Source organism: Urocampus carinirostris, chromosome 12 (assembly GCF_059441175.1).
Source record: "Urocampus carinirostris isolate Australia breed hairy pipefish chromosome 12, RoL_Ucar_1.0, whole genome shotgun sequence".
NCBI classification, from domain to species: domain Eukaryota; kingdom Metazoa; phylum Chordata; class Actinopteri; order Syngnathiformes; family Syngnathidae; genus Urocampus; species Urocampus carinirostris.
In genome coordinates this window covers 9,478,909-9,492,814 of record NC_142360.1, presented here as the reverse complement: position 1 = coordinate 9,492,814, position 13,906 = coordinate 9,478,909, and the positions used below count along the sequence as shown (strand labels likewise).

Here is a 13,906-nt window from a genome sequence, read left to right as displayed (position 1 = left end):
GGCACTACATAATACACACAGTCACTTTAAAAATACTGACATTAATTAAAATATAACTAATTCACATTTATTTGAATAAAACACAGAAATCAGATTTTAACATTAATTGCATAAGTGTTCTTATTAACTGTTTTTTAAATAAATACAACTGATTGTATATTAATTTAAATTATTAAGTAATCATAAAATTATTTCTAATTTTAAACATAATAATTTCTCAATTAAATTATCGCTTTTTAATATTGTCTGGATTTTAATTAACTAACAGTCCATAATTACATTATGTATTAGATACCTAATAATGCTTAATTTATGTTTGTTGTAAAATGGAACACGTGGCAATTGATGTTTATATTCAATCCAATTAAAGTGATGTTCATTTTCATAAAGAAACATAATAACGGTTATATACATTACTACTAATTAATTATGCACCTAAACTACTGTTCACAGATGAATTCGGCTGAAATGTTTTTATTCAGCAAATGCAATTAATTAAAATGTATTGATAAAATATTCGGTGCATATACTGCAGGTTGTGGTGAAGAACACATTTGACTTTCTTATAAAATGAGAGCATGAGCCTTGAACAGAAAGTACTTTATAATTTTAACAAATTTACAATCCCTTTGCATCTCCGAATTGTTAGTCTGGCTGTTTATATGTGCGCGTGCACTTGTTTGCGTGTCCTGCAGGTGTACAGATGCACGTGTGCAACCGAGAGCACTATGGCTTTCTTCCCGTCCCCCTCAAATCGCACCAGAACGTGGACGACGAGCGAGAGAGTTTCATACACACCATCACGGAGGCCTTGAGTGAGTTCTCGTGTACACATACACACACAAAGTTTTCCAGCCATCTGTTACGCCTCGCTGTGCCTCCTTGGACGGTTCCCCTCCACCTCCGGTGGCGTCTCTGATTGCATCCTGTCAGCTTCAATAGCCTGGCGTCATCTTTCGTTTTTTTTTTTTTAATTCATCCTTTCTTCCCTACCTCAGATTGATACCCTGTAGAGTCTGGGATGCAACTTAAAAAAGAAATACTAAACCATGCTCCTAGGTTAATACAAAAAGTTCATTGTGGCCAAGGAATATAAAAAGTATAAAAACCGATGAAAAATACTAATTGTATAGTGGCTGTAAAAAGTCAGCACATCCCTTTTCAGATGCAAGGCTTTTGTTAAATTGGGAAAAAAATAGAAACCAAGGGGAAATTATATTTTAACAATATACCTTTAACCTGTACAACTGAATGAAGAAGAGTGGGAAATTGTTCCAAGAAGGGCAGTAAAATAAGATTGTGATTGGACACGCAAACTCTAGAAACTCTAAACGGAACTTTTCACCATTTGAAGTGCTTCTGACTATATTCAGTTGTTTTGGTAGGCTTTTCTTGACGTTTATTTTGCGTTTATAGAGTGAAAGTTGAAATTGACAGCATTTTAAACTTGAAATTTCTTCCACATGTTTCTACTTATGTTTGGAGGATTTGGTCATTGTCTAATGCAGTAGTTCTCAACTGGTCTCACGACCTACCTTCCCACCCTAATTATAAGCTGCGACCCGAATCAAGAAAAAAATCTACTTCTCGAATCTACTAAATGAAAGTATTGTGGATTTCAAAACTTAGATAGAATAGATCCAATTAAAACAGAAAAACTAATATTCCCTTTATTGCTTAATCAGCTGCATTTTTTATTCAATCCAAAATTCTCCATACAGTGCTGTTAAAAATGACTGACCAGAATATCTTGGGTTTTTAGTATATCTTTTATTGTTACATGCCAGACAAGTTACCAGTAGTTGCAGTAAATTCTCAGAAAACGAACAAGACCCAGCATTCATAATAGGCACGCTACGAAGGCAGTTCAATTGGGCAAATAGTTCAAAGGGGTGTGTTCAAAAAATAGCAGTGTGGAAACCAATCTCTGAGTTCATCCATTTTTGGGAAGGAACAAAACAAAAACGGGACTGTATCAGGTGTGAATCGGGTGGCGCCTATTTAAGGATGACGAAGCCAACACAGGTTAAACATGCATTTGAGGAAAACGGGTCGTTCAAGACACTGTTCTGAAGAACAGCGTTCTTTGATTTAAAAAGTTGACTGGAGAGGAACGAACCTATAAAGATGTGCAAAAATTGGTTGGCTTTTCAGCTAAAACGATCTCCAATGCCTTAAAATGGGTAGAAAAAAAACTGAGACATGTGGAAGAAAACGGAAGACAACTATTTACACTGACCGGAGAATAACCAGCATGGCAAAAGCTCAGCCAATGATCAGCTCCAGGACGATCAAACACACTCTGCAGTTACTTGTAAGTTCTGTGACAGAAGACATCTGTGTGAAGCAAATTTTTTTTCAAGAATCCCACGCAATGCCCCTATGTTAAAAAAAAGGCATGTGGGGAAGAGGTTACAACTGCCAAAGAACACGCCAACTGGCCTGAAGAAAAATGGGGGAACCTTTTGTGGATTGATGAAAGTAAAATTGTCCTTTTAGGGTCCAGGGGCCAAAAACTGTGTGTGAGACGACCCTAAAACTCTAACTTCAAACCTCAGTACACATTGAAAACAGTGAAACCTGGTGGTGCAAGTATCATGGTCTGGGCATGTTTTTCCTACCTTGGTGTCGGGCCTACTTATCGCATAACAAGGATAATAGATCAGTTTGTGGATGTCAAGATATTTGAAGAGGTTATGTTGCATTATGCTGAAGAGGACATACCTTGAAATGGGTGTGCCAACAAGACAATCATCCCAAACACACAAGTGGCCAATTTAGGTTTTGGTTCCAAAATTAATGTAATGGAGTGGCCAGCCGAATCCCCAGATCTAAATCCAATCAAGAACTTGTGGGGTGATATAAAAATGCTGTTTGTGAAGCAAAACCAAGAGATGTAATTGAATTGTGTAATGTTGTTAAGCAATCATGGAGTGAAATAACAACAGAAAGGTGCCTCAAGTTTACTGACTCTATGCCACTCAGATGTGAAGCAGTTAGATAAAAATGTGGCCATGCAACTAAGTATTAGGACTGCTAAATTCTACCTTTTTTGGGGAAATACAAAATAGTTTTGAGTTTGTACAGTCAACGGCCGACACTGCTATTTTTTTAACACACACCTTTGAACTATTTGCCCAATTGCACAGCCTTCGGAGTGTGCCTATTATGAATGCTGGGTCTTGTTTGTTTTCTAATAATCTACTGCACCTAACTAGTAACTTGTTTGGCATGTAACAATAAAAAAAGTTGCTAAAACCTTAGCTATTCTGGTTAGTCACATCGCACTGCCATTATTTTGAACAGGACTGTGCATTCTCCACTGTATTTGCATTTGGCTATGATCAACATGCATAATCAAACTTATTTCGCAGAGAATTATCGCCATCTATTGTTGGGGAGTTCAAATGACCCTCTTTTGCGAGCATTATTTTTCCCAAGCAATGGCCTACGACCAACTGAAAACAGGTCCTGAATGAGAAACACAGGTCTAATAAAACCCAAGTTAAATGTTTGGCCCTGTTTTAAAAGATATGAGGAATAGTACCCTTCATATCTCAGGATTGACCTTGTATCTGCACATTTCTTTTTCTGCCATAAAGTTGACCATGATATTGAGCCTACTGGTCGTCTGCATTCTCTCCCATCACCACAAGACACCATAGGATTTGATGACGTGAGTCACCTTTTCGCCTCTTTAAAATTACCTGTTTCCCTGACCTTTTCCTGCTTCAGCAAAGAGGATGTGGCACGTGTTTATTTTTAGATCTTCCTGATAAACCTGAAGCGTCGGCTGGACCGAAGAACCCGGATGTTGAAGACAATGTCAGCGCTTGGATTGCGCGCCACGCTCTCGGCCGCTGTGGACGGCAAGTAAGTCAGTTTCTTCGTCTCAAACCTTTGACCGATTGTTCTAGAAATGGGGGGTAACTTATTATTTTAGTATTTTGAGTTTGACTATTAACGGCTCCAATGTTTTCAAATACTTTAAACTTCATATCCACTGCTACTGCTGCTAAAGACATGCTAATCTCCTTGCCCCTTGATACATGCTGCAACATGAAGTGGCCAACAAACAATTTTTAAAGATTGTGACTGAGTGTCACTTCTTTTCTAAACTTTACAGAGCACTGAACACGTCCCAGCTGCAGGCCCTGGGAATCGATATGCTGCCCGGCTACAAGGACCCATACTCTGGCCGTGTCTTGACCAGGGGCGAGATCGGCTGCTTTCTTAGCCATCACTCCATATGGAGTCAGGTGAGGATGTTTGTCTGACAAAGTGGCGTACGCTGCAAGATCTTAAAAGAATCGCATCAGGCCACCATCAGAAGGTATTCAAATGGGAAACAAAATTATAAGGATTTGTCTCCCTGGAATATTACGGCACGCTATTTTAAAGGCATTGGGACTACAGCAAACCATGATTGGAACTGAAAAGTGAAGAACTCACTTGCCACCCAACAAGACACTGAGAATAAAGGTCATCCATTGGAAAACATTCACGACAAACACCATTGATGACAACGCCAATTGCAATTCCTCTAAACAAAACTGGTCAAAATATCATGTTGATCCCCAAAACCTTTCAGGAAATACCATATATAGCAGGAGTCCCCAACCTTTTTCAAACTGAGAACTACTTTTTGTTACTAATTAGCAAATTTCTAAAATGACACCTTATGTTATTACTGTGTTAATTGCTGGAAGTACGGTTAAATAAATTCAGTCAACCACTAATAAAATCATCTATCCATCCATTATCTGCACCGCTTATCCTCACTAGGGTCGCCGGGGTGCTGGAGCTCATCCCAGGCATCTTTGGGCAGTGCGCAGGGGACATCCTGAACTGGTTGCCAGCCAGTCGCAAGACACACATAGACAGACAAATCACTCGCTTACTCCCACCTAGGGACAATTTCGACTGGCCAATTAACCTGACATGCATGTTCTTGGAATGTGGAAGGAAACCGGAGTGCCTGGAGGAAATCCACGCAAGCACTGGCAGAAGATGCAAACTCAGCACAGAAAGGCTGGTAGTTGGATTTGAACCCATGAACTTAGAACTGTGCCGTGGATGTGCTAACCACTAATTTCCGTGCCGCCTAATAAAATCATATTACAGTGGAACCTCGGTTCGAAAAACGATTTGTTCAATCACCGAAATCGTTTTTTCCCATTAAAAGTAATGTAAAATCGTTTTAATCCGTTCCAACACCCTGAATGTTTACCACGAACGTAAACATGAAGCTAACCCAGGCTAATCGTACGTTCGCGTTAGCGTAATCTTCCGTACGAAAGATTACGCTAACATGAACGTGTAAAAATAAAAAAAATCAGGTCGTTTACACATCATTTAGCACCCGGGCCTCCACAACAAGTGGTGAGCAGTTAAAGGATAAAGAAAAGATTTATGAATAGGATTTCTTACCTTTGTGGTGGTCTGCAGAAGCCATGCTCTATTCCCTTGAAAGAAAGGAAACTCGCACATCTTCTTCATATTTTGCTATTATTTTTTTCTTAAATGCAATAGTTGTACGCACTACTTTTTTCACCTGTGGCAACTATGCTGCTTGCACCGACCTTCTTCGGAGGCATAATTAGGGGTTAAAACACTCCGTTCACCGATATTAAAAACGAAAGCAAAAAGGAGTGCGCGCTCACGTGACAACAGTGGGGTGGGGTGGGGGCAATCTACACCCGTACGCCGCTCAGCATTGCCCCTAGCGTACCGGCGTTCGAACTCCGATTTTTTGAACGAAAAGCGAAGCAAGAATTTCTCAAAATTTTTGGTCGAGAACCGATTTGTTCGAACTGAGAGGCGTTCGAAAACCGAGGTTCCACTGTACTAGAAAATCACAATGACCCAATCTATTTTCAGAACAGGTCCGCAAGTACCTCAGTTTTCCTTAAAAGGCACCACGTTGGACACCCCTGGTGTATAGTCATAACTGACACCCCAAAAAAAAAAGAAATCAGCATAAAAAAAACAACAAAATATTTTTTAAGATCAATCCAAAACAATGTCTGGGGCCTGCGATTCTGCGATGGCAGATATGATACTTCAGGACCTGGACAACATGTTGAACAAGGAATTTTGCCATCTACCATAAATTTTATAGTTGAACATCTTGTCTCCACAAGATGATTAAACACAGGACATGTTTTTTGTTTGTTTTAGTGGCTTAATAAAAATCTAAATGCATTGGGATAGCCCCGAAATGGCCCGATTAAGAGTTACCAATCAGAATGGGTATGTCTTAAAAATTATCTAATGTTTCAAAGAAATATGTATCAGTGCCATTTCACAACACGGTACCTGTCACGGTATATGAAACGAGCCATTGTTTATAATCCACAGGTGGTCGAGCGCGGACTTCAGAAAGTTCTTGTTCTGGAGGACGACGTGAGGTTCGAGCCACGCTTTAAATGGCGACTGCAAGCGATCATGGATGACGTGGACAAAGCCCAGCTGGATTGGGACCTCATGTAAGAATAACAATCACATTTTCTTCTCCCTAATTACAATCTTGTGGCGCACATTAGTACAAAACAGAGACTCTTCTTTGTATTTCAGCTATGTGGGGCGCAAACGCATGCAAGTGCAGAAGCCCGAGCGCTCGGTGGACAACGTCAACAACCTGGTGGAGGCAGACTATTCATACTGGACCCTGGGCTATGTGTTATCACGGCAGGGAGCCACTAAGTTACTGGATGCCAAAGCCTTCACTAAAATGCTGCCTGTCGATGAGTTCCTGCCTGTTATGTTCAACAAACATCCCAAGTAAGCTTTGTTTTAATCTAGAATAAAAGACCAAATAAACTTGTTTGGCTCTTTAAACATGGACCTAAAAACCATATCCAGTCACTTTAGGAGTACCATAGGGCTGTGTTCTAAGTCCCCTGCATTTAATGATTTACCACTTTGGGTTCAGCAGCTTTTTTGAATACATTCCAACTATACTAAAAACCTGAAAATTCTGTTCTTTTTTTCCTTTCGTTTTATCAGAAAACAATTTCCGGTCCGCCAGTTAGAACTTAATGGTAGCAAAACTCACCAAAGTTGTCTTTTGGTACGAAATCTACATCATCTATTTTTGTCCTTTTTTAAAAATGGCATAATTTGGTAATGTATATTAGCATAACAACTATTAGCATGTTTGTATTGCATCAATTTTGGAAACACGCTATTTAACATCAATTTACTGAGATCATGTGTAATACAGAGAGGAAAACGAATCGTGAATAGCACTTAGATTCCATTTATGTTACTCACAAACAATAATTGAAGACATTTTTAGGCATGCTTGTGGGGGCAAATATTTACTGATGACCCCAAAAAGACACACACAGGTGCACAACACTCTTACATAAGGAGCCAGCAGGTGACGCTTAGCTAACCCTGAGACGTTACCGATTTACATGGCATTTTCTCGTTAAACTTCTCCTCTGTCCTGTTTCAGTTTAGCAGATTATTTTGACTTTATAGCAATTACGATCCCTCCCCACCCTCCTTCCCCCATCCTTATTTTACGCACACGCTGAACATTGCTTGGATTGTTCTACACGCTGCATTTCTGAGGACACACAGTGCTATTTGTATTATATCTAGTGTACAGACAGGCAAATTTCTTGGCTCAGTCAGTCAGGAGCAAAGTTTTATTTAAAAATAAATGAATTCTAAATAATATTAATGAATACCATTTTCTTTCTGGTTCATCACAACTCTCGCTTACTCTCAACTCTTTTTTCATCATGTACCTTCTGAATAGTTCGCCTCAACAAACGTTCGACTTTGTGCGCTTAGGCTGTGTTGCCCATTCCTCCCCTTGCCCGCCTCTCTTTCAGGAATGCAGGCCAGCAAGGCTCTTCCTGCTGCTCGAAGAAGGGGACAGGATTCCCATTGATAGCCCGGCCTGTTGGTGGGGGCAGGGTAGAGGATGGGTGCTGTGGGTCTCTGTGTCTGTGTGCATGTGTGCGTATGATTATGCATAGATTACTCTGTAAATAATCTGTGTGTATTCACAGTCATTCAATCATTGCAGTCTCTGATTGCTATTATACTGCTCGTCTTTTCTGCCTTTATTTTCACACTGTATCAGATTTTTAATAACGGGAAAAGGGTGATATTTTTAACATGTTTTCATCTGTAAAAATATTAAATCAATTATATTCATATAAATTATTTTATTGGTAAAGCATCAACGCTTTTAGACAGGTCTCCAAAGTGATTCAAATAATATCTTTTATAACGTTTTGTAGATCGAAATCACAATATTTTCAATTCTTAAAATACTACCAAAACAATGCCCCTAAGCACTAAATTTGGATGACTAAAAAGTCCACAGCCATCCCTACATAAACCCTTTGACAAAAAAACACCCAAACAAGTAACTTAATAACAAGGTCAAGAATAGACACAAGCTAAAACTAAGCGAAGAGAAATATTATGATTGGAAATAACCCCCGTACAAATTTGGGGTCTGCAAATTGGGGTCAGCTTATGGAAATAAATGTGTTTTGGGTGGGGCTTATTGTTTAAAGTTTAACAAAAAACAGAATTGACTGATAAAATATTAAGATTTAATATTTAGGCTATTTTGTCCATCCCTACCATGAAATAAGAGTTCTACAACTGCCACTGACGGAAATAAGAGTTCTACAACTGCCACCGACGGATCCCCTTCCTGTGGTGTGTCTTGGATAGTACAGCCTGGCGGCGCCCCATCCCTCTCCAGGCCATTTTTTGGGGTTGGGGGTTTCCTCCACCACATGAAACAGATAGTACTGGTTTCCAGAAGAAGCCTGCTGTTCCGACTCAGATACAGCACCTGTATCTTCTGGTCGCTGTTGTTATTAGTGTAAAGCATCCTCCCGCTCTTACCATACTTAAAAATGTTCACTCACAATCCAAAGAATAAAACTAAGAAAACCGTAACAATATCTAAACAACCTCTAGCTGTTTTTGGTAGCCTGCCTTGTAAAGTCTTTCTGTTTCCTCTGCAGCGTCGAGTACATGTCTCACTACGAGCCGCGGAGCCTGCGGGCTTTCTCAGTAGAGCCGTTACTCATCTACCCGACGCACTACACGGGTGAGCCGGGCTACATTAGCGACACAGAGACCTCAACTATCTGGGACGATGAGGCTGTGGCAACTGACTGGGACCGGCAGCAGGCCCGTAAGACTGGCCAGCAGGGCCGAATTCGAGCAATGGCCCAAAACAGCGTTACTGGGGACTCGCCGCCGCCTGCGGCCCGGGCCTCGCGGGACGAATTGTGAATGTGTGGCAGTTTTACATGTGAGCCATCTTCGGGACATTCTGAAAAGACACTTGAAGCGGAGATACTGTACATGCACAAGATGAGGAAGTGCCTTAATTTATTTGCTGCGTGCCTCATTTGATCAATTGCGCAATCCTATTTCTTGTAATAGTGATTGTTGTGTGTTGTCCATTTTAGATGACTACAAAAAAGCCGGCAAACAAATTATTTCCTTTTGTCTAAATTCAAACAATAGTCAGGACCTATTTCAAATGTTTTTGCAAACCAAAACAGCAGCACCGAAAACAAATCTTTATTCGCTCTCTTTTTTTTTTCTTTCAAAGTGGGACTGAGGGGGATAGGAGCGCTGACGCTTTACTATTGTTTTGACAAGTCAAAGTTTAAAAAAACTGTCAAAGCTTTTCAGCGCTGGTAATATGTTTTTTTTTTTTTTTTTAATTAAAACAATCACTCAGTCGTTTGTTTAAAAAGCTAAATTTTTGCTCCTTTTCTGCTGAGTAAAGTGGCAGAGTGTCAGGACCAAAACGGAATCAGGACCCAATTGCGTAACGTCTCCTACAAGTTTTAATGAAAGAAAGAGGAAGGGCTGCGCCCACGATCCAGTGTTTGCTGGACGCGGAAGCAAGTCGCTCTCGCACTCGGATGCTGATCCGAATACGGGAGTGCATCTTCCGTAGCGAGCGATGGCGGTGTCAGGGACGGAAAACAGGTCGATAGCCGGGACAGGGAGAGCAAAAATGTGGTCGGGTCGGAATTTAGTCGTAAGCCAGGACAGGAGAGCAAGATGTAGTCAGAATCAAAAATGGGGGGTAAACCGGGACGGGAGAGCAGACGTGGTCGGGATTAAAACAGGTTGTAGCCGGAGACAAACGGGAGGAAAAATGGGACTGACAGGAGTCAGGGTCAAATAAGGCTTGCCCAGTATACACTGAGGTTCGCAGACGGACTGACAACATGGGATTGACAGGACTGGATTTAAATAGGAACAGGGACCCTATCAGAGGCCGCAGCGGTTGGCGCCAAATGAGCGGGCACATGTGATTCACATCGGTAATCATGACACAGAGGACTAAGCAGTTGAACAGTAGCTAAGGAGGAAGAAAACCATTAAAATACAATTTATTTTGTTCCAGTGAATAATTTGCATTCTTCTTCAACTCGAAAGCTGTGCTCATTTCAAATTACGGCGTAGCGCTGCAACACTACAATCATATGTTTGCGATTATAATGGCCAGACAAAACAGAAATTCACAGCCATCCTGGGGATACCCTCTTCAGTTGAATTAAAAGAGGTTAGCTTACACATAGACAAAACACACCTCATTTTTCCGCTAAGTGGAGAGGCAGAGGACTGAGCAGTTGAACAGTGGCTAAGGAGAAACAAAAACATGAAGATACATTAATGTATTTTTGCATTTTTCTTATTTTCAAAAACTGTGCTTATCACAAATCCGTAGCATTGCAACACTGTTTACATTATACGTTGGTCATCACAATGGCCAAACAAGATTGAAATTCAATGGCCATCCAGGTTAGACACTATTTGGGTGACATAAAAGAGATGAGCATACACATACGAAAAACTTCCTCTGCACCCGCTGCAGTTAGGTAAAAGCCACTAATCACTGGAGTTGGAAATATGGAGCTCGTAGACTGATTTTTGAAGTTTATACTTGGAACATCCTCGAAAAAAAAAACAGTCAAGTTCATTCATGTTTACTTGTACAGCCCTTAATCACAAGGAGTCTCAAAGGGCTGCACAGACCACAGATTATTGCAAACCATAGACTAGTATTACACCATCCCCTGTTCTAAAACCTACATAAGGGCAAGGAAAAACTAAAAAAGACTCAACATGAGGAAAATGAAATCATTTAATTTAACAAAGTGTCACCAGTCATTTTTTCACCACTTAATGTGCATATGTATGCACATATTTAATCACATCAACACATAAAGCCCTTTAAATTCTTGCCAAAACATTGCTGTGCAGCAGGCGGGCCCTGCTTGCTAGCAAAGCGTCACCCACATGTTTTACTCACTTAAACTGTCTGACATGCAGATACAAGAAAAAAACTGTAATTTCTGTCATTTGAAAATTCTGTAACAAATAAACAGTGGTGTCATCTCCACATACAGGCTAATTTAATGCATTTATTCTTATGAGGAACAATAAAAAAAAAATTGTCCTCATTTATGTTGTGTCTCTGGTTATAACTCCGACGTTCCTGTATATAAAATTAAAATATGCATTCATACTGCATGCGTCAAGGACCGGAACAGGGGGAGGACCCAGATGTGTGATGTTTCTCACACAAGCTTTATTTTACGGGAAATGGGGCAGTCATGCACGTTAAGGCAAACACCAGTGATTCGGCAATCGTTGGGCGGAAGACGTAAGGCAGCCGTCAAGTGTGGAAAGACAGGAATCCAGAGGCTGATGAGATCGATACCAATTGCCCGAGCAGATATCTGAAAGATGGGGTCGATACCGGACAGGACGGGACAGACAGGATTGATATCAGGCACTGGAGACTGGAGTCCGATAACAAGCAGGACGAGATAGATGGATACAATACCAGACACTGGAGATGGAAATTAAACAGTAAAAACTAGACTGGAACGCAACCAGACACTGGAGATCGTTATCAAACAGAACAAAATAGCCGGGAACGATATTAGAGATCGATATTAAACAGGAAAAAATAGACAGAAACGATACCGGACAGGAAACACAAGCAGGAAACTGGACAGAGTCAAAACACACGTATTGCGGGTGCAGAGGTTCGTTGACGGATTGACAAAGGGTGAGTGAGAGTTAAGTAGGAGGGAAGCCAATCTGTCAGTGAGCCGCAGCGAGCAACAAACAGGCGGGGCCAATTGGGCGCCATGGGCAACCGTGACAGGATGTTGTTGCTTTTTTTAAAATAAATTAATTCACGGTTCAACACCGCAATGAACTAAATACTAAATTGACATTATAATTCTTAATATGTTGTATGAGCTATGAGTGCACAAGCAAAACTGATTATTAACATAGTAATATTAACTAATAACATCAGCAAGCTTTCATTCAGTCAAGGATATGGTGGTGTTTATTTTTTCTGCTCACTCAGCACAAACAAGCTAGTCTAGTGCTGTTCCCATGACCTCCTGGCGAGGAGTTCCAGACACAAACTACATCCGCGCTGGCGTGATTAGGCTCTACAAAGATTTCCAACTTGAAAGGGAACGTGCACCTCGTAATGAATTTTGAGGTAGGGGTGAAGGTGATTTTGTAAGCCGAACACATGCTGTTTTATGCTTCCTGTCTGCAGAATGGTCTAACGGGGCAAATTAAGAGAAAAAAGTAGGCCCTTGCTCAGCAGCGAGCTCTTACGATGCATTTTTATTGGGAAGAAATTGAGGTATATGTTGATAGGTTAACAGAAAACACTTTACCATTTCAATTCAAATGAAAATATATAATAATTCCTTCATAGATGAAAACCTATTTTCCTATGTACAGTATGGGTCATTTGAAATCAAAATTGCATTTGCCTTCCCTTTGCACTAAACTCTCATGGAGTAGCTTCACCACTCACATTTTAAGTAGGCTACTTAAAACATCAAAATCCTCCTAAGCAAAGCACTGGTCTCTGCAACCTTGTTGATGACAATGTCATTGTCTATAGATGTGAGAATTTCCTTTTCAGTGTACATCAGCATCAGGACAGTAAGCTTCTTAGCCTAGTTTTCACACATTGTAAAGCAGAGAAGCTCCTCTCACATGCAATCCGAGTACAGGAAAGGATCAACAGGAACTTATATGCCAGCCCAATGACATGGTAGGAATCTGTGAGAAAGTTATATTGTGAGAGGACCTGCCTTTTTCTTTTCTTTTCCTCCCAAGCTTTTTTCTTCTTTTTTTTTAGCATTTCTTCTCTTTATCCTTTTTTCCTGCTTTTCCTTCCCTTTTCTCATTTTTGTTGTATTATTTTTTTCTACTGAATGTGTTAACTAAAGAATTAATGACAGATACCTGTACAAATTATTTTTCTCATCCAGCCAGCCCAAACTCTATCTTGAAATTAGCCACTCCGACATTGGTTACATGACTTTTCTACTGGTAAAACGTTTATAAATTTGAACTGAGCTGCAACACTGAAAACGGCCTGGCCTTGTGCTCCCATCTAGTGGTTATTTACATTCAATGTCTTTTTTTGAACTTACCTCCTGTTCTTATTTTAACCAGAAGAGGACACTGTCGACTTTAGTTTAAAAATACTGTGCTTTCCTCGCCATTCGACTTTCTCCTTACGCACAACATTTTAGAGTGAATCAAAAAAATTACATGGCAAGGACAGTGATGACATGGCAAACTCTTGTTTAATTAGCGCCTGAAGGAATAAAATCCTTATTTTCTTTATTGACACGATGCTTACAAATATTTAGATTAAAAATGAGAATACCATAAAACACTAGGACATGATTTTAAAGTTAACAATAACCTCGTGAGCTGGAGGTAATACCATTACCATAATTAGGAAAATAATACAACTTCTGTGTGTGAGGAGGGAGATTGTTTTAAAGGTAAGAAACTCACTTGACGCTGGGGCTTGACAAACACTCAGCGGCATCTTTAC

The 13,906-nt window shown here is 40.2% G+C and overlaps 1 protein-coding gene and 1 long non-coding RNA gene across 2 annotated transcripts in view; one reads left to right on the top strand and one right to left on the bottom strand.

Annotated features, from left to right (window-relative positions):
• Positions 1–11,427, top strand: part of colgalt2b (collagen beta(1-O)galactosyltransferase 2b) — a 25,662-nt gene extending 14,235 nt beyond the window's left edge. Inside the window, exons 6-12 of the mRNA XM_088348958.1 lie at positions 696–815; positions 3,603–3,676; positions 3,767–3,873; positions 4,127–4,259; positions 6,361–6,488; positions 6,577–6,783; positions 9,006–11,427. Of these exons, the coding sequence (XP_088205084.1) occupies positions 696–815; positions 3,603–3,676; positions 3,767–3,873; positions 4,127–4,259; positions 6,361–6,488; positions 6,577–6,783; positions 9,006–9,279 (1,043 nt within the window). The 3' untranslated portion in view covers positions 9,280–11,427. The remainder of the gene's footprint in view (positions 1–695; positions 816–3,602; positions 3,677–3,766; positions 3,874–4,126; positions 4,260–6,360; positions 6,489–6,576; positions 6,784–9,005) is intronic.
• Positions 1–13,906, bottom strand: part of LOC148354881 (uncharacterized) — a 27,981-nt gene extending 14,075 nt beyond the window's left edge. Inside the window, exon 1 of the long non-coding RNA XR_015852180.1 lies at positions 13,867–13,906. This is a non-coding gene — a long non-coding RNA (uncharacterized LOC148354881). The remainder of the gene's footprint in view (positions 1–13,866) is intronic.